The 17,489-nt window shown below is 37.5% G+C and overlaps 2 protein-coding genes across 3 annotated transcripts; one reads left to right on the top strand and one right to left on the bottom strand.

Moving 5' to 3' along the window:
* Positions 1-964: 964 nt before the first annotated feature.
* On the bottom strand, positions 965-13,364 carry pcmt (protein-L-isoaspartate (D-aspartate) O-methyltransferase). Of its 2 annotated transcripts, none has more exons than XM_030128502.1 (8): positions 13,071-13,364; positions 9,109-9,213; positions 8,981-9,012; positions 8,086-8,190; positions 7,797-7,917; positions 4,389-4,474; positions 4,033-4,202; positions 965-1,896 (listed from the first exon to the last, which is right to left on the bottom strand). In XM_030128502.1, the coding sequence occupies exons 1-8, from the start codon at positions 13,249-13,251 to the stop codon at positions 1,884-1,886; spliced, it is 813 nt and encodes a 270-aa protein (XP_029984362.1). In that variant the 5' UTR covers positions 13,252-13,364; the 3' UTR covers positions 965-1,883. The 2 variants fall into 2 exon arrangements, with proteins under 2 accessions (XP_029984362.1, XP_029984363.1); XM_030128503.1 differs by having other exon boundaries at positions 3,976-4,202; positions 13,071-13,225.
* A 1,802-nt stretch (positions 13,365-15,166) lies between these two features.
* LOC115415069 (tripartite motif-containing protein 35-like) lies at positions 15,167-17,030 on the top strand. Its single transcript, XM_030128499.1, has 2 exons — positions 15,167-15,432; positions 15,517-17,030. The coding sequence occupies exon 2, from the start codon at positions 15,532-15,534 to the stop codon at positions 16,717-16,719; it is 1,188 nt and encodes a 395-aa protein (XP_029984359.1). The 5' UTR covers positions 15,167-15,432; positions 15,517-15,531; the 3' UTR covers positions 16,720-17,030.
* Positions 17,031-17,489: the final 459 nt, after the last annotated feature.

The raw sequence follows: 17,489 nt of genomic DNA, 5'->3' as shown, positions 1-17,489 counted from the left end.
CAAAAAAGTACAAAATTATAGACTCACTGAAGGACAAATTCTGTTATTTTGTAGTTTTGTTTATATTATTTGGGTTTTGGAAAAAGCATTTTGTTCACCTAAGCAATCTTAATGACAATAGAAAATTTAAGAAAAATGCAGAGTGCTTCTTTTGTTAGTAATTATTCATCCTTAGAATAAATGCAGATGTTTATTTTCCACAAACCCATACCTGTAAAGGTAAATCCAATTATAGTAATGAAATGGATTCTATTCAGTTTAATTCAGCTCTTCATAAAGAAAATGTATTTAAAATGATCATAAAATATGGATAAGAAACTGTCTCATGTGGGTCGTGGTTTTAGTCAACCTTTTCAATTCAGTACCTTTTCAGTCAACCCAAAATGACATTTTAGAACTTCGGAGAAATATTGTGAGATGTTTATTTTTCTTTAACTCATGAGGGGGAAAAAAGTCTGACTGGGGATCAATAAAGTTAATCTGTATATCTGTACATACTAGACGTGCCTAAGACCAGTTATCTTTGCTCTTTACAGAATAATGCTTAAAGGGAATTTCAAGACACCAACAAAGTCTGGTTTCTGGGAAATGTGTCACTTTTTTAAAGTGAAGATTTAATTAAGAAAAATATCTTAATAAACTTATCTTGATCTAGGCTGAATTCGTAAACAACAGTTTACATGAAATTATATCTCCGCAAGGGAACAAGACTGCTTTCAATATTTTTAAAAGGAGACGTGATTCTATTTAAGAATATTAAGTTTATCTGAAATCCCAGTTTTAATTGCTTGCAATCAGTGCAGGCTTCTTAAATTTCTGGAATTTTATTCTAGTTTTAAGCAAACTAAAAATGTGCGTACCTCGTTTCCTCTGGTAACATTGTATTGAGTATTTTGTCATTTTCTCGCTGTTTATATTCATCATCCTGCACAAGAAGCAAAAATTCACTAACCAAAGGCAGATAAAAACTTAATTATCTCTTTATTTTCATAAGCCATTCCATAAGACTGTGAAAGCCAGATGCCATTCATCACATATCAACCAAAATAAAATGTGCTTTTAGAATTTATGCTTTTTTTTTTCTTTTGAAGGAAACAGACATTCATTAGCTTTATATTGTTGGAGTTTATTTTGGCAAAGCAGTGACTCATTTAGCATCAGTCACCGGTAGAGCCTGCACAAATTGTTAATGGAAAACCAGCGACAGAAGCAACACATCACCAAGTGGAAAGCACTGCCCTGTACGTGCACGTGTCTGTGTTACTAGTGCTTCGCCTGTATGATCCAATGTTTAACCTACGTGTAGAAAGACCTAAGAGTGCAGCACATCAAATAGGATGTGTGGTTTATATCAGCCTTTGTGTCTGTGTGTTACTAATACTGCTGGCAGGGAAAAAAGCTCATATGTTAGCAGAGAAGTCTACAATTAGATGATCCACACTCACACACACTAGCTAGGTGAATTATCTAAAAGGCTAAGGCTTCCCTCGTCATTGTCCGGCGTTCCTCCTACATTCAGCTCTAATGCTGCTGAAATGTAATACTGTAAAAACGGCTGCTGTTTGCAATTCAACTGATGAAACTGCAAAAAAAAAAAAAAAATCCATAATAAAATCCAGCAGTTAAAAAGAACACACAACCAAAAGATGCAGGCCAGAAATGAAAAACAAAAGCCCTCTTCTGTATTTCTGTGCTGAGCTTTAAGCAGTCTTTTTTACCCTGGCCCTTTTTACGGCCAGTCATCAATGTGGTACTCGAGTCCGTCGTTAAACAAAAAGACCATGTTTTGTTATGCTTTGAACAAAATGCCGAGGGTTGTTTGACCCCATCCGAGTTTTCCCCAGGTTCCAAACGTAAAGGTGAATTATGGACTGTTATCCTCTTCAGAGTTCGTCCCTGAAAGAAACAAAATTAAGACGCTAAGAATAAAAGCAGAAAATGGAGAGACACATTCTTTTGGCCTGTCATGCAAAGTTTAAGAGTTAGGCAGAATTCCATGCAAAATGTGTCATCAGAAAGTCTAGACAGTTATTGCTACTTTTTCTACATCTCAGAGTAGACGATCAAACAAGAACGCCAACAGTCACAGAATAGAGTTAGATTGAAGTGTCTCACAGGTGTCCAAATTGGCAAAGTTGTCATGCTCTTTCAGATCAAGCCGATGCCTTCACACCGTTGGTTTAGGGGTTTAGGTTTGAATACCAAACAGATTTTAGAAGTCATGCACATTTTAATGAACCAATTTGGAACTAGGTGCAAGTGCAGCCAAGGCAGACATTTATATACACCTCAGATAATGCATCCAAAGTTGCTCACTATTTTCAACATCTCATTTCAATATGAATTACCCGTTTTTGGCGAAAATTCTGAATAAGACTAAATACAGTAAGAGCTGTAGGAGACAAAATTACAAGGGGGAAAAAAAACGCCAGAATATGAACACACCTTCCCTCAAATAAAAAGACTATAAAGTCGTGGAAAAAAATATTAGACCATCAAAAGTCATCAAAAACAATGGTTATGCAATCAAGTACTAACTCCTGTGTGCATCATGTGACTAAAACAGAAAGAAAAGAAAACATGGAATTTGGAAAAACACTGTTTTTGACAGTACAATGCTATGGATATTGATGTAAGAACTTAAGTGATTTTGGTTATTATCAAGAAAACCATGGAAAATGTCTAGATATCAGCTCTGAAATTAAACTCTTATGAGCTATTTTTGTTGTTATCATATTTGTCCAAACAAATGTATCTTTAGTTGTACCAGGCATTAAAATTAACAAGAAGTTGAAGAAAACAAGGGTGATCTAATAATTTTTTCCGTGACTGTATATGCTGTTTTCCTTGAAAGTTTTCAAGCTTCTGCATTCAGAGTATCTGACGGAATCAGACTAGCAATTTAATCCCCCTTCTTGTCTGAAAACACTGTGATAATCTTAAACCTGCATCACAGGGTACATTTTCTACAGCCTGAAAGGGAAGAGGTACATGCAAAGTCTCATGTCCTCTCTGACCACTTGAATTATAATACGTTAAAGGGGAATTATGGACTTTTTGCCCAGTGACACTAAAGTTTAAAAATGTATTTCACTTCAATAAGCCAATCGCAAAACATCAGGCAGAGACATGTTCTACCACTGTTTAACGTTCCCTCTGATGCAATAAGTTCAGAGACAACCCTACACTAGTTAAAGCATGTGTTGAGGAAATATGACTCTGAATACACTAAAGTTGGATTCATAACAGCAGGCAGGCAGAATATGTATTTTGGTTATAATGGTCGAAAGTGGCCTTATTTGGAGGGCAGATTTTCTAGGTTTTGCCAGGTTGTCTTCTAGGTTTTGGAAAGTGGGCCTCAAGTTACAAAGGGCTGAGAACCCAGGAGTTAGGATACATCATATGTCAAATGTAGTATGCCAGAGTGTCTACCCACCATGATTCTCTGGCAGCTCCTACCCACAATCCTCTGCCAAGAGTGAAAAGCTGTGGCCGAGTTCCTGATTTTAATTTTTCATGCCTGACGAATGAGTCAGAGTCAAAGTTGAAGGTGCAAAGTTAAGCAGTGTGTCCCTAGTGTACGAAGCACTATGTAGTTTGTAAGACCGTCTGCAGTACATACAAGTAATAAAAGTAAAAAGAAAAATCAAGCGTGTGCAAACTTTGGACCCTCTGAAAATTGACAAAATAAATAAAAGCGACAATTAAAACCTCTATTATTCTGAATTTCAAACAAAAGAGAGTACATGTAACTGAACTAAGAGATGAGATAAATATGTTAAAATGAAATTTTCTGGATTGTGGAAAACAGTTTGAATGCATTTAGCCAAGGTGAATAAAAACCCCAGACCTCAACCGTAAAGGAAAGGAACGTGCAGCTAGTTGGTATGGTATGGAAGAAGCAAAAAAACGTCAACAAGCAGCAAAATGCAGCCCCTTGTGCTCCATTGCCTGCTCCAAGCCACACCATTTCACCTTTGCCACTGTGAGAAGGAGAGAGGGGGAGGAGAGGAAGAAGGAAGTCACTTCCACCTGGACCACTGCTTCTCTTTGTCTGTTAAAGGCACATAAATCACCCCCATCAAGGGCTTCATTTTGGTGCTGCCGTCCTCCATCTTGTCGTACTGCTCCAGCATTTGGTTCCCTCCCGCCGGGCCGACAGGCAGGATCAGCCGGCCACCGGGCTTCAACTGGTCCAGAAGCTAAGAAGAAGACAAGGATGTTGAAACTGGAACCTACAAAGACTCACCAAGGCATTCAGCTGCTGCTATTTCAGGCTACTGTGCAGTCAAAAAGTCTAAATTATATTAAATGAGTGGGTGTTTTTGAGATTCTGTTATTTGAAATTGGAACAATGTGATCTCCATCAACACATGTCACAGACTCACAGCTTGAGGGACAGTGGGTGCTGCTGCTCCAACATGGATGGCATCATACGGTGCCTCATCTGTGTAGCCCAACCTGCCATCTCCCACTGAAAACACAGAACATACCTTCAACAGGCCGACAGACGTTTATACGTTCATGCGCTGTATCAGCTGTGTCTGACCACATGGTTCAGTAGTGGTTTATCAATCACATTTTTGATTTACTCCACAAATAATGATGATGATAAAGATGAACAAGTGGTGCCAGGCATAACAAACCCCGCCCCTCGCACGTATTGTGTCTTACTTTGGTATGGATCCAGCTGATGTCATCATGTCTATGTGTGTACTGACATCAGCATATCAATTGCCTCTATATATGTGCCAAGTTTAAAGTAAATTAAAACAAAATTTATGTTTTTATCGACATATGAAATTTTGCCTATTATAAGTAAATGGGGGAAAAGATTTACAAAATTCATTAAAAATTTTTTACTTTGACCAACTTTTCCCAAAATGTAATCAGATCTATTCGGGGCCACTGGCAATCTATAAACCCAATAATTCAACCAATCATTTTGCTGCTAGAGTGTTAAAGAAACAAACTGAACCAAAAACAATACCCCTTGCCTCCCCTTCAGGGAGCGGGGTAATAATCCTGACATAACTATCAGAATTTGTGATATCTTCTGTAATATCCTGACTTTCATCCACCTTTAATGATTTAAAAAGACCTGTTCAGTGTAACATCACTCAAAAGCACACACAGCTCTTCTTATGATCCTGCTTTTTGTCCATAAATACACACTTTACTGTGACAAAACGCAAAAACTCAGCACTATGAATTGTAGCTTCAGTTTACTCTGATTTGGTCTGTTGTATTCTCACATTGTACTGTTTTTGTCCCATTTTTTAAACCTTTTTTGAGTACTATGCCAATCTAGGCAAAGGGCATGGAGAAACCCATTAAAATTTAGAGTAGATCTATAAAAAGAGCTGGATTCTTCACTTGTTGGTTTCACTACCATAGGGAGATGGACTTTTCTGATGTTATGGGACTCTGGGGCCCTTTAAAAAAATAAAAAAATATTCAGAAACACATAGGAATCAATGCAGCAGAATCCCAAGCTAAATGTTCAGATATGTTATGACAAAAATCTGACAATTCCTGGTCTTTTTTTTTTTTCCTTTTACATCTCAGAGTAAAAGATCAAGTAACAGCACAAAGTTTAATTTCTAAACTGACAGATGAACACTGACACAGAAAGCTACTTGCATGTCAACATTGTGATGTAAAATAAATAAAGTAAACCTAAAGTAAGCAGCTGTGTTTATCCATGCCCCACAAACCTGTCAATCTGTCAAAACACTGTAACTGTCAAAATGCAAAAATGACAAAAAAAACCCCAAACATCTGTCGACTGACTGCTTTTTTTAACGGTTGGATGAGTACTACGACACTCCTGGTGAAAGCAGGTACTCAATTATTAATGGATGTGTGTCTGCTGTTCTGTCCTCCTCTGAGGAGAAAATAGCTGCACTGTTGGAAAAAAAAGGCACATTCAGCAGCAATTTGCTTCCAAAAAATGTCTTTAAAGTTTTGACCAGAGATCACAGGGATGGTTTACACTTTGTTTTAAAATGACTTAGTAGTGGACAGCACTAAATGTAAGCGTACACAACCCCACAACTAAGACCAAGGAGAAGGATGAGGTGGTTGTTCTGGTGACAGCATACAGCACTGTGCAAAAGTCCTACGCCAACAATAGGCTCGTTGGTTTAGTAAAGTTACGACCGCACATATATGCATTTCTCAATATATGTATCAACATACATTGTGGATATATGGGAAGTATGTACAGCAGTAAAAACAAGTGTTTCATGAAAAAAAACCCAGTGGTAGTATTTAGTGTGACTTCCCTTTGCACTTTTCATGTCTTTAATTCTAGATTTATTACAATAATTTCCTGATGTTTTATACCAAGTTTCATTCATTGCATGCCAGATGTTTATGTTTGTGTTGCTTCTTTTCATTAAATGTTTCAACAAATCCTTCCCCACAAGGAGGTTTAAGGCTCTATTCAGTACCTCCAATCCAAACATACAGTCGTGAAAAAAAGTTATTAGACCATCAAAAGTCATCAAAAACAATGGTTATGCAATCAAGTACTAACTCCTGTGTGTATCATGTGACTAAAACAGACAGAAAAGAAAACATGGAATGCCTAAAAGCACTGTTTTTGGCAGTACAATGCCATAGCTATTGATGTAAGAACTGAAATGATTTTGGTTATTATCAAGAAAACCATGGAAAATGGATAGATATCAGCTCTGAAATTAAACTCTTATGAGCTATTTTTGTTATCATTATATTTGTCCAGACAAATGTACCTTTAGTTGTACCAGGTATTAAAAAGAACAAGAAACTGAAGAAAAGAAGGGTGGTCTAATAATTTTTTCCATAACTGTATCTGCAAATGCATGCTGTGTTTCAGCACATTGCAGATATCTAATCTTATTTGTCGAAGTGATTCCTGGTGTCATCTCGCGAGATACAATTAATACTCAGATATTCTATCTTAAATTCACAGACTTGTCTTTTATGTAGCTTAGCTTGGCTTGATTGACGTGTTCAGGTCTTTAAGCTGGTTTTGGAAACCCCACATCACAGGAACCTTGTTGATACTGGGTTTGTATCTGACTCCTGAAGTGAAACTAATCTAGGGCCCTTTGTCTTTCCTGCAGAAGTGGCATAGGCTGCAATGAAATCTGACACACACACACACAGGGTCAGCTGGACACCTTTAGGGACACATGATAGACACAGGTGTGAACAGTGATGTGTCTCAGCTGTCCACTCGTGATCAGTTCATTGAAACACATTTTAAAACTGAGTGTAAGCCTTTGCCGCTATTGTTAGGAGATCTTCCTAATGATTTGACAATAAGTGATAAATACCCTCTAAAAGTCTTTGGTGCTACTGCAAAAAAAAAAAAAAATCACTCATAAATGACTTCAACTGGATCCACCGATGCTGGAGGACTGGTTGAAAATTGTTGATGAAAGTCACAAAATGGAGAGAGTAACATTTATGCTGAAGCTGCAAACTGAACTTTACATCATAAGAGGGGCCAAATGGATTAGTTTCTTTACATACAATTCATGTGGTTTGTCTCACTGTCCTGTGAAATGCTTCATAAACTGCTGCTCTAAAATTTAATTAATTAGGTAACCTGATTGCTATTTCATAACTGTAACCTAAATTATCATTATTATTTGACTGTGACTATTATCTGTTGCCAATTGTTGTTTGTTATGTTCTGTATGACAAAATGATGAATAACTAATAAAAACTAAGTGTTAAAAGAAACCAAAAAACTGAGTGTAACCAGGGCCATGCTGTTTTACCTTCCGTCACAGACATCTTACCTATTAGCTTGATTCTTCCCGATGCTATCAAACTGGGGTCATCTTTCTTCACATTGTTTATAGAATCATCTACCAGCTCTTTGATGTGATCAATTCCTATAACTTTCCCTTTAGGACCTACCTGTAGAGCACAGACAGAAGGATGTTTCACCATTTATACCAGACTTACACACCATTAATCACGCTTCTTGCCATTTTACGTTGATTTGTCAGCAAAACAAACAAAAAAAATGAATCAGAAAGCTACCAGAGAGAAATTGTATGTGTTTACCCGTCATGTGTGGCTCACCATTCGTGCGAAGCAAACAGACAGTATACCGCTGCCGGAGCCCACGTCCAGGGCTTTGGCTCCTTCATAAAGTTGGTCATGTAGAAGCTCCAGGGCATAGGCGTGCTGTGTGGAGGGCGGGGAGGGGGAAACACATCAAAAAAATCATTTTAAAATCCATCAGGGTGCCTTTAGAAAACATCCAACACAGGGTAAAGTCACATCAGGACCTTTGGTTGACACAAAATACTGATTATAATTAAATTTGTCTTTCAGTTATGGTTGGGCAATAAAACAATGATAACTGATGTTGTGTATTGTCTGCAGCTTGTCAGTGTTTATGTTTTGACCAAAAAGTAGTAATAGTTGTAAAAGTAGCAATAGTTTGAAACCACAAATCATCTTTCCACCCAAAGTGTTAATTCTGATTTAATGTTGTGAAAGCCAGTGCTTTATCATGTTTTATCATATTCTTCATGTATCTTTTATATAATTTTGTCTTATGTCTTTCACTTCTCTTTCACACAGGACCAAAAACTCACTAACTTGAAAACAAATAATTATTTAACATCTATTGTAATAATAAAGGATGACATTTTTGTCCAAATTGCTCAGTCCTACTTTCAGTGTCTACAAGGATTTTCATTTTTCATCATTTATCTGTTAGTTTAGTTGTTAGAGCTGAAAGTAAACAGAACAATGTGACCTTACTGGCAAATCAGCAAATACAAACAAAATAATCACATTAGTTTTACTGCTATTATAATCAAATAGTAGAAATCAAAAGGAAAAAATTAACCAAAATGACATTTGGTTCAGAAAACAAGGGATTTTTGTTACGTAAAACACTGATGGAATGGGAACAAATTTCACCAACTATTGCTGACTGGATGCAGAAACATCTGTAAAGTCATACCATGTGTGGGGCGCTGATGGTTGCTTGATAGCCTTTTGGTTAAAAGAGAGGCACAGATCTGGTTAGTTCATCTGTCCGTGTTCAGAGTAAACTTGTGAAGCTGTAAATGTGAACATGAGCAGACGTACCTATTGACTGTGGTGAGTCCATGTACGGATTACACCTAGAAAAGTGGGATCGGTCTGTGGCCAACATGACTTCGTAGACCTTGTCATTTTTAATAATTCCATTTTCTAAAAAAAGGGGAAAAAAAGTGCTTATGTCACTGTGCGTTATGGAAACATGCACAAGTACAAACACAAGGCTGAGATGCATTATGTAACCTTCCACCTGAAGCAAACACTACAGAAATGCACAAATGAAAAATGACACAAAGCATTCATATTAATAGCAAAACCTATTCCAGCTGAGTCCTTTAGTGAGAATGGAAGGGACGCCACTAATATGTATTTTATCACAGGGGTAATTAGCATAGAACACAGACACAAATAAAATCAGAAAATATAAAATTAAAGTAACAAATTCAGGTGTAAACAGTCAATTAATGTAGTCAAATAATAGCTGTAAGCAGTAATTGTTAATGGAAATTATTGTTATGTGATATCTATTTGTTGTTTTCCACCACAGTATACCATACATGTACAAAAACGAGGGACAACTGTGAAACACAAAAGTGAAAAACAAAAGGAACCTTTAAACGGATAAGAGAAAAATAGGTAGGGCATGTTAGAAGAAAAATAAGCATGAAACTAAAATAGTTTTGACTGTATAAAGCACAGTGTGAAAAATTCAAAATGCAGCATACTGAACGAGCTACACATTTTTTCCTTTCCTTTCGAGTTCAGACAGATTTATTTTTATGTGATGAAAGCTGGCCATTTGATCTGATTTCAATAAATCATCCAAAGCAGATTGGAGCTCTTCTTGACATTTGAGGCAAAATGTTGTACTACTTGCTTGGAAAATTATGGTTTATAGGATTTGCCTGGGGGTTTTACCCCTACAAACAGATTTTTGCCGCGTTCACCACATTAATTTTAAGACCCAATAGAATATAATTTTGCATGGAAAGTACTGCTCAAAGTCAGATGGAAGTCTTTCTAACAGTATTAAACTAATAATACAATTAAATTAACTAATTTACAGAAAATGAAGAGACAGGTTAATTCATTAAAAATGCTAATCTCATATTTGTCTACATAAATGACAAAATTGATACTTGGTGATTGATAGAGACATTTGTAAATTCAATTGTGAATTCACCAAAGATATTCTTGGAAGAAAGTGCATATTGTGCATTCAATCACATGTCAAGTCACAGGCAGTGTTTATTCTATTAAGTTGTTGACTTGTGGTTGACAATTCAGAGGGCGCAGTATGTTTACTATTTTAATTAAAAGGTGCTTTTGCTGATAATGTTGTTACTGTTAATAGTAGTAACTTTAGACCTCACACGATCTGCAGATATCCCATAATCACATTACGCATTGCTCGCTTAATAAGAATATCAGATTAGAGTAAGGATCAGATAACGCCTGCCAAAGAATAGCAAATGTGACTTTAGCAAACTCAACCCACAGTTTAAAAAAAAAAAAAAAGGGATGAAACTCAAAAAGCTGTGGCAGAGGAAATCCACTGGTGTCTTCAGAATAATCCTTTCGAACAGGTTTCAGTAGCAGCTGGTGCCAAAAGCAGGAAAAGCCAACGACAGCCGGCGCTGCTCTCATTACGACTCCCCTCACCCTCGGAGCTATGTGCCACTTTTGGATACATTACAAATAAACCATACAAGCTGCCAGATGGACATTTACTAGTAATTTCAGAAACAGAAATAACCACTTTCAGCAGATTTCAAACTGTTTTATTTCTTCCTTGCATAATTATTAAAAAATATTTGTGCATACCTTTGGGTGAAAGAAGACACAATCTGTTTCTTTAACGCAAATTACATTAAGGCAAATTACCTCTTTTGCAACACATAAATGCATGCATAAGATTTTTAAAAAGTCTTTCAGTGTTCATAACCAGAAAAACTCCCTGTGCTGACCTGTCCGGTGCACACAAACAATCACGAAGTCGTGAATTAGCATGCATCCTGAGTGTGACCTGCTTTTAAGTCCATCTTATGCAAACCCAAGGTTAAACTGAAGGTATTAGTGTCTAAATAGGTCAGTAAAGTATTCAGTCTGGAAGTGCTAAAAAAAACAAAGCAGATACTGCTTACTGTATGTAAAATAAAATACATATATATTACAGCCACCTCAAAAAGACCACAGATAAAAATTAGCCTATATTTTAGTCACATAAGGCTTCCATTTGTGTATTTTCAACAGGAAAAAAATACACTTGTGCCAGAAATCATAAAGGGATGGGCCTGCATTTGAATAACAAGCTTCTTCTTTTTTTTTCTCTCTCTCTCTCTTTTTTTTTTTTTTTGCACATTTCAGGCATTTTGTCATCCTGCATTTCCAAATATTTGTACAACGAGGAACTGTTTCATCCTCCTCAAATATTTCTGTCATGGAATCTGGTCATGAAACAAAGATTGCAACTTACAAAACACCGAGATAAAATATTAACCAAGGAAAAATAAATATAAACAGATACATACTGTTCATGCAAATGATGCTTCTGCTGTCATTTAGGCTAGTGGTCAGTGTCTAAATGCATGCAGCTAACTGCCTGTTGTAATTCTATTCTGGACTGAACAAAATAAAAATAGAAACATATAAAGTATCTGCTATCATAGATTATCGCACTGAACTGTCTCAATGCAAAAATAAAAGTCTGATTTAGATCTTGCGGCTGGATCTTTTAAACCTTTGGGTTTATTTAGTTTACATTGTCAGCTCAAACACTTGCAAATATATCACAGTTTTGTTGTTTACTCATATTCATATTATGAGGTTATACCTAAATTGCATCATAATTTCTTAAACATTAATCCTAAAGAATAGTGCCAAACCCCAAATAGCCAATTTTTTTTTAACCGTTGGGACAAAATCAGCCTTAATTTGGCATTTTTCGTACTGACTGACAACTGAATTCAAAACTATTTTTGATATGCTCTCAACAGGAGTATATTACTGCAGCAGCATGTACAATATAAAAAAAGATTTCAACTTAAGTTCTTGTAATTATCTCTACTTTATTGTAAACTATGTTGACCTGCTTATTCAATTACAGACTTGTCCTACTTAAACCATTCTCCAGTTAAAGCTTTTCGGTATGTAACTGCCAACAATCTTAACAGGTACTAATCTCTTTCTAGATCACTGAGGAGGGAAACTATATAATTATTATATACCTCCTCCAACATTATATTATAATATTAAAACGGCAGCAGATGTTCATCTTAAAAACAGCCTCTGTGCACACTTCTCCAAAATGGAGCCAGAAGTGCATGTTACATCCCAACAGGGTTCCCCTCTTCTCCACACAGTGCACTATTATGTTACTACTCCGAATAAATCATAGGCAGAGATGGCATTGATCACAGTGGACTTCGCACCAGTCAACAGCCGTCTGGCAGACTGACTCATTGCTCTCTTTTACATCCTCTGCTGTTTAAGGACGGGCGATGGAGCACCGTGACACAGCATACTGTCATTCTCAATCATACTCTAACAGATGCATTTTAAAAACTGACCAGACATGTTCACCTGTCAGTGTCATTCACCTAAAAGTTACCAGGACTGTGATATCCATCAATGAATGTGGGCAGGGCACTTAGCAGCGCTGCTAATGCTAGCTACAGCGTCGCAAATGACGCACATAGAGCTAGCAGGCTAAGCTAACCTAACGCAAAACTACAGCTGAAAGAAAAAATGGTCTGTGACTATGTACTGCAAAAGGTTATTTGAGTGTTCTTTTTTGCAACACTAAGAGCATGCATCTGTTTCACGGCGTAAGCGTGGTTCGGGAAAGGGGTGGAGAAAGGTAACACTAGGTCAACAACAACATACCACATAGCATAGCAACCCGCTAAGTGCCGCTCCGCCGTTTACCGCCGCCGCTAAAATAAACCATTTTCAGGCGTTCCGTCGGTGAAGGCATCCGAACGGCCGCTTTACAATATGTTTGGACTTACTGCGGAGGTTGTTGACAAGCTCTGCGTGGCTGGTTCCTCCAGATTTCCAGGCCATTATTAAACAGACTTTGCGGAGTAAGTAGACAGCAGCTGTCAGTGCCGCGCCTGCGCCAACGGTTTTGCCGATGAAGCTGACAACCTCCAGAGCGGACGGAGGAGCGGCGGATACGTCACCAGACATCCAACCGGGTTTTACCGCAGCAGGGCTGTCTCCGAGGCACGCAGCCCGACACCAAGCCGTGTCATTTTACAAAATAATATGTCTGTTTAGATATCAGATGTCTGCTTCAGCCAGGGTTAACTGTACTGGCATAAGTCACAGTGCTCTCTCAGTGTTTAATAAGATTTGCCGCAGTAGCGTCAGAGCGGCCGCTAGGTGGACCGCACCGCTCTGCACAGGAGCACGAGGAGCAGGTAGTTTGACCTCATAGGGCCACTGTAATTACGTAAAACTAGACATTTTTGGGCATTTTTCTCTAATTATAAATAAATTGGCAAAAAATAAGCAAGATAGGTTTGTTTATATACCACACAAACACATAAACATACGGAGTTAATGTGTTTTACATACAGAAAAGTAAGCCCTACAGTGGAGGTGTCAGGGGCCACAGCCCAGTTTGATCTCAGTGGGCTGGATCAGTAAAATATAACAACTTATAAATAATAAATCATGACAAACCTAAAATTTCCTTTTTATTTAGTGCAGAAAAGTACATTTGAATTCTGTTTCTTCACATCTCACCTAGGAAGAAGAATCTCCCATTAAACTTTAAGGAAATATTGATATTTAAGAACAAAAATACTGGTGCACATCAGATGTCCTTTTCATGCTGTTTTTGAGATATAAACATCAATATTTCCTTCAAGTTTAATGAGAGATTTTTCTTCCTAAGAAAGTAGGTGGTTTGTTGTGCTAGAAAATTATTATTTACAGTCAGAGCAAGGAAAATATTTTTGAAATTTAGAGGCAGAACATTTAAAATCATAGTCATGGATTAAAAAAAAACTAAATCAATGGGAGAGAGAGAGAGAGAGCTGCATCATTGCATTTTTTGTGTTAATACTGCAAGGTCTATTAAATGCATTTGTTTATAGAGATTCTTTGGAATGTCTCACCTCTAAAAGGATAAAAGGTTTGGTTAATAAACAGTAGGACATTTAGACTTAGACAGACTTTATTTGTCATTCCAGATTTTACATCAAAAATGGAATTTTGATGCAGTTGGCTCAGCAGGCAACAGCAATAGTTATGTACAAACACTGAACTGAGGTACTATATCTATCTATCTATCTATCTATCTATCTATCTATATATATATATATATATATATATATATATATATATATATATATATATATATATATATATATATGTATATATAAACTATGGAATATAGTAGATAGAATGAATATGCATATAGAAAATAGAAGAACAATGCGTGAATACTATAAACCAACAAAGTGGAAGTGCTGCTGGGTCTTCTTGGTGACTATCCACAGGTGCTCTCTGGAAACTTGTGATGTGTCTTAGTATTTAGAGTAAAAAAAAAAAACTGCATTAACATGCAAGATTTCAAAAAATATTCCAAGGCACACTGTAGGATTTGTGCAAAAGTAAAATGCCTTTATTACTCCATGGCAATCATTTAAAGTACAGCCAACACGTTGCAACCTCTGGTCTTCATCAGGGCTTTTTTCACCAGTGAATTACACACCTTCACACAATCACTTTAATGAACTGAAGGAGGGAGGTGTGAGGGGGAAGAAAAAACAAAGAAAAGATAGAAAAAGAATAATAATAATAAGAAGAAGATTAAATAAAAAAAAATAGAAATAAAAAAACAATCATAAAAATATATATATTAAAATAATAATAATAATAATAATAATAATAATAATAATAATATTAATAATATAAATTAAACAACAACAACAACAACAACAACAACAATAATAATAATAATAATAATAATAATAAAATTTAAAAAATAAAATCCCACATTTCTAAGGTTAGGTCCCACTATTAGTACCACATGCTCAAATACAGTACACTTTAAAATCTTGTTTAATTCATGTTTGCGAAGTATGCGTGTGAGTATTTGTGACTCAGCTGAAAATTTAACCCACAGAAAAATTATCCACACTTGTCCCCCAGCCCTAGGTGGGAGTAACGCAACACTGTGAAATTGAATAAGAACAGAAGAAGACAAAAACGTGACAAAGGAGGAAATAGATGATAATTCTTCCCGCCTAAAGTTGGACACACAGACGGATAAGCAGATGACCACATTCCACTCAAGACTTAAGTGATAGCATCCTAGAACACTGCGGCTTCACCTTCTGGACATTCCACACTCTAAATGTAAGTTTGCAATAACACCAGTGAAAGTGAAAGTAAAGCTTAGTGAAGGGAGGAGCCCTGACTAACTGTACTTTGTGTTTTCAGCCTCACTCAGATGAAATGGCCTCTATATCATATGAAGAGCTGTGCTGCGCAATCTGCCACGGCATCTATGAAAACCCAGTTCTCCTGTCATGTAGCCATAGCTTCTGTAAGGCCTGTCTGCAGAGCTGGTGGTCTGTGAAACAAATAAAGGAGTGTCCTCTTTGTAAGAAAGCATCTTTACAGAATGATCCACCATGTAACCTGGCCTTAAAGAACCTATGTGAAGCTTTTTTAGAGAAGAAAGCTCAGAAAGCCTCAGAGCCTCTTTGCAGTCTCCACTCTGAAAAACTCAAACTCTTCTGCCTGGACCATCAGCAGCCAGTGTGTGTCGTCTGTCGAGACTCAAAAATACACAACAACCACAAATTCAAACCCATCGATGAAGCTGCTCAAGATCACAGAGAGCTGCTGAAGAAATCCCTGAAACCCTTGAGGAAGAAACTGAAGCTCTTTGAAGAAACTGGAGAAAGTTTTTTACAAACAGCAGAACACATGGTGTTGCAAGTTGGAGACACAGAGAAGCAGATTAAAGAGCAGTTCAAGACATTTCACCAGTTTCTACAAAAGGAGGAGAAGGCCAGGATCAGGGCTCTGAGGGAGGAAGAGAGGCAGAAGAGTCAGTGGATATGGGAGAAGACGAGGGATCTGAGCGGAAAGAAAGCAGCTCTGTCAGAAACAATCCGAGCCACAGAGAAGGAGTTGAGAGCTGAAGATGTCTCCTTCCTGCTGAAATACCAGACCACAGTGGTAAGAGTGCAACAGCACCCCCTGCTGGAGGAGGAACCTCTGAGCACAGGACCTCTGATAGACAAGGCCAAACATCTGCGCAACCTGGGATTCAACATATGGAGCAAAATGAAGGGGATGGTTTCTTACACTCAGGGGCGTGGCCAGGGGGGGGCTTGTCCCTGGGGGTGCACCTCTGCTACCCGCCCCCCACCCCCTGGCCGAGAACCAGAGACATCCCACCCCCCACCCCCACCCCCTGCCCGACGATCACGGCCGACCCTTCCACCCCCTGCCCGACGATCACGGCTGACCCCCCCACCCCCACCCCCTGGCCGATGTTCACAGACGCCCACCCCCACCCGCCGACCGACAATCGCAGACGCCCACCCTGGTCAACAATCGTGGATCACCCCCCCTGGCCAACAATTGTGGATCACCCCCCCAGACCAACAATCGTGGATCGCAGGTTCTTAATTATGTTCTTCTTTATGAAAATATGTATAAAATGCAAGTGAAAACAGATTAGAGGTAACTGCTGTCTGCTGTCTTTCAAAGTTACAGAGGTTTGTAGGGATATTTCAATATAATAGACGAACATGTTATCCATTATTGTTATACATTTTATAGTTATAAAGAAGGCAAAAGGAAAATCAAATGCTTTCAATTTTACCTTGAAAGGTCTTTGAGGTGAATCTGTGATGTGTGAGATTGTTCTTTATGAATAACATTTTAAATCTTATGTCTTTTCATTTCATGTGTGGATTTTGAAATAAGAAATAAATCACTCATCAAATCCTTCTGTTTTCATTTCTTTATACGTTTGAAAACACAGTTACAAATTTTGATGACATATGTTTATAATCACCCTACCTTTGTCCATAGGTAGCCTGGATAATGGTTGACAGATGGAAATAACTACCTGTAACTAATATGTAATCTACCATCTGACAGACCGTGTGTTTGTTATGATACCACAAACTCAAATGGAAAGGTCATATAATACCAAGAGTGTTATCACATCCTATATTTGTTACTCATTTGACTGAGACAGCAGGAATTTTACAAAAAATACTGCCCATAAAGTTGGAATAATTTAGTTTGCAGACACAATCCTCTTTTAATTCCTATTTTTACACATCAGTAATCGCCTTTGACTAGGTGCAGTGATTACATACTGACTCCCAGTTACACATTACCCATCGAGAATAAATCACATCGTCACAATTATTTCATGAGGTAAAAAT

This window comes from Sphaeramia orbicularis, chromosome 24 (assembly GCF_902148855.1).
Source record: "Sphaeramia orbicularis chromosome 24, fSphaOr1.1, whole genome shotgun sequence".
NCBI classification, from domain to species: Eukaryota; Metazoa; Chordata; class Actinopteri; order Kurtiformes; family Apogonidae; genus Sphaeramia; species Sphaeramia orbicularis.
This window is presented reverse-complemented; position numbering and strand designations above follow the sequence as displayed.

Coding starts and splice junctions, on each gene's coding strand:
- pcmt (XM_030128502.1), bottom strand. CDS start 13,251: ATGTCTGGTGACGTATCCGCCGCTCCTCCGTCCGCTCTGGAGGTTGTC. Junction 7,918..8,085: donor CTGTTTGCTTCGCACGAATG/GTGAGCCACACA, acceptor TGTGCTCTACAG/GTAGGTCCTAAAGGGAAAGT. Junction 4,203..4,388: donor CACCCACTGTCCCTCAAGCT/GTGAGTCTGTGA, acceptor TCTTCTTCTTAG/CTTCTGGACCAGTTGAAGCC.
- LOC115415069 (XM_030128499.1), top strand. CDS start 15,532: ATGGCCTCTATATCATATGAAGAGCTGTGCTGCGCAATCTGCCACGGC.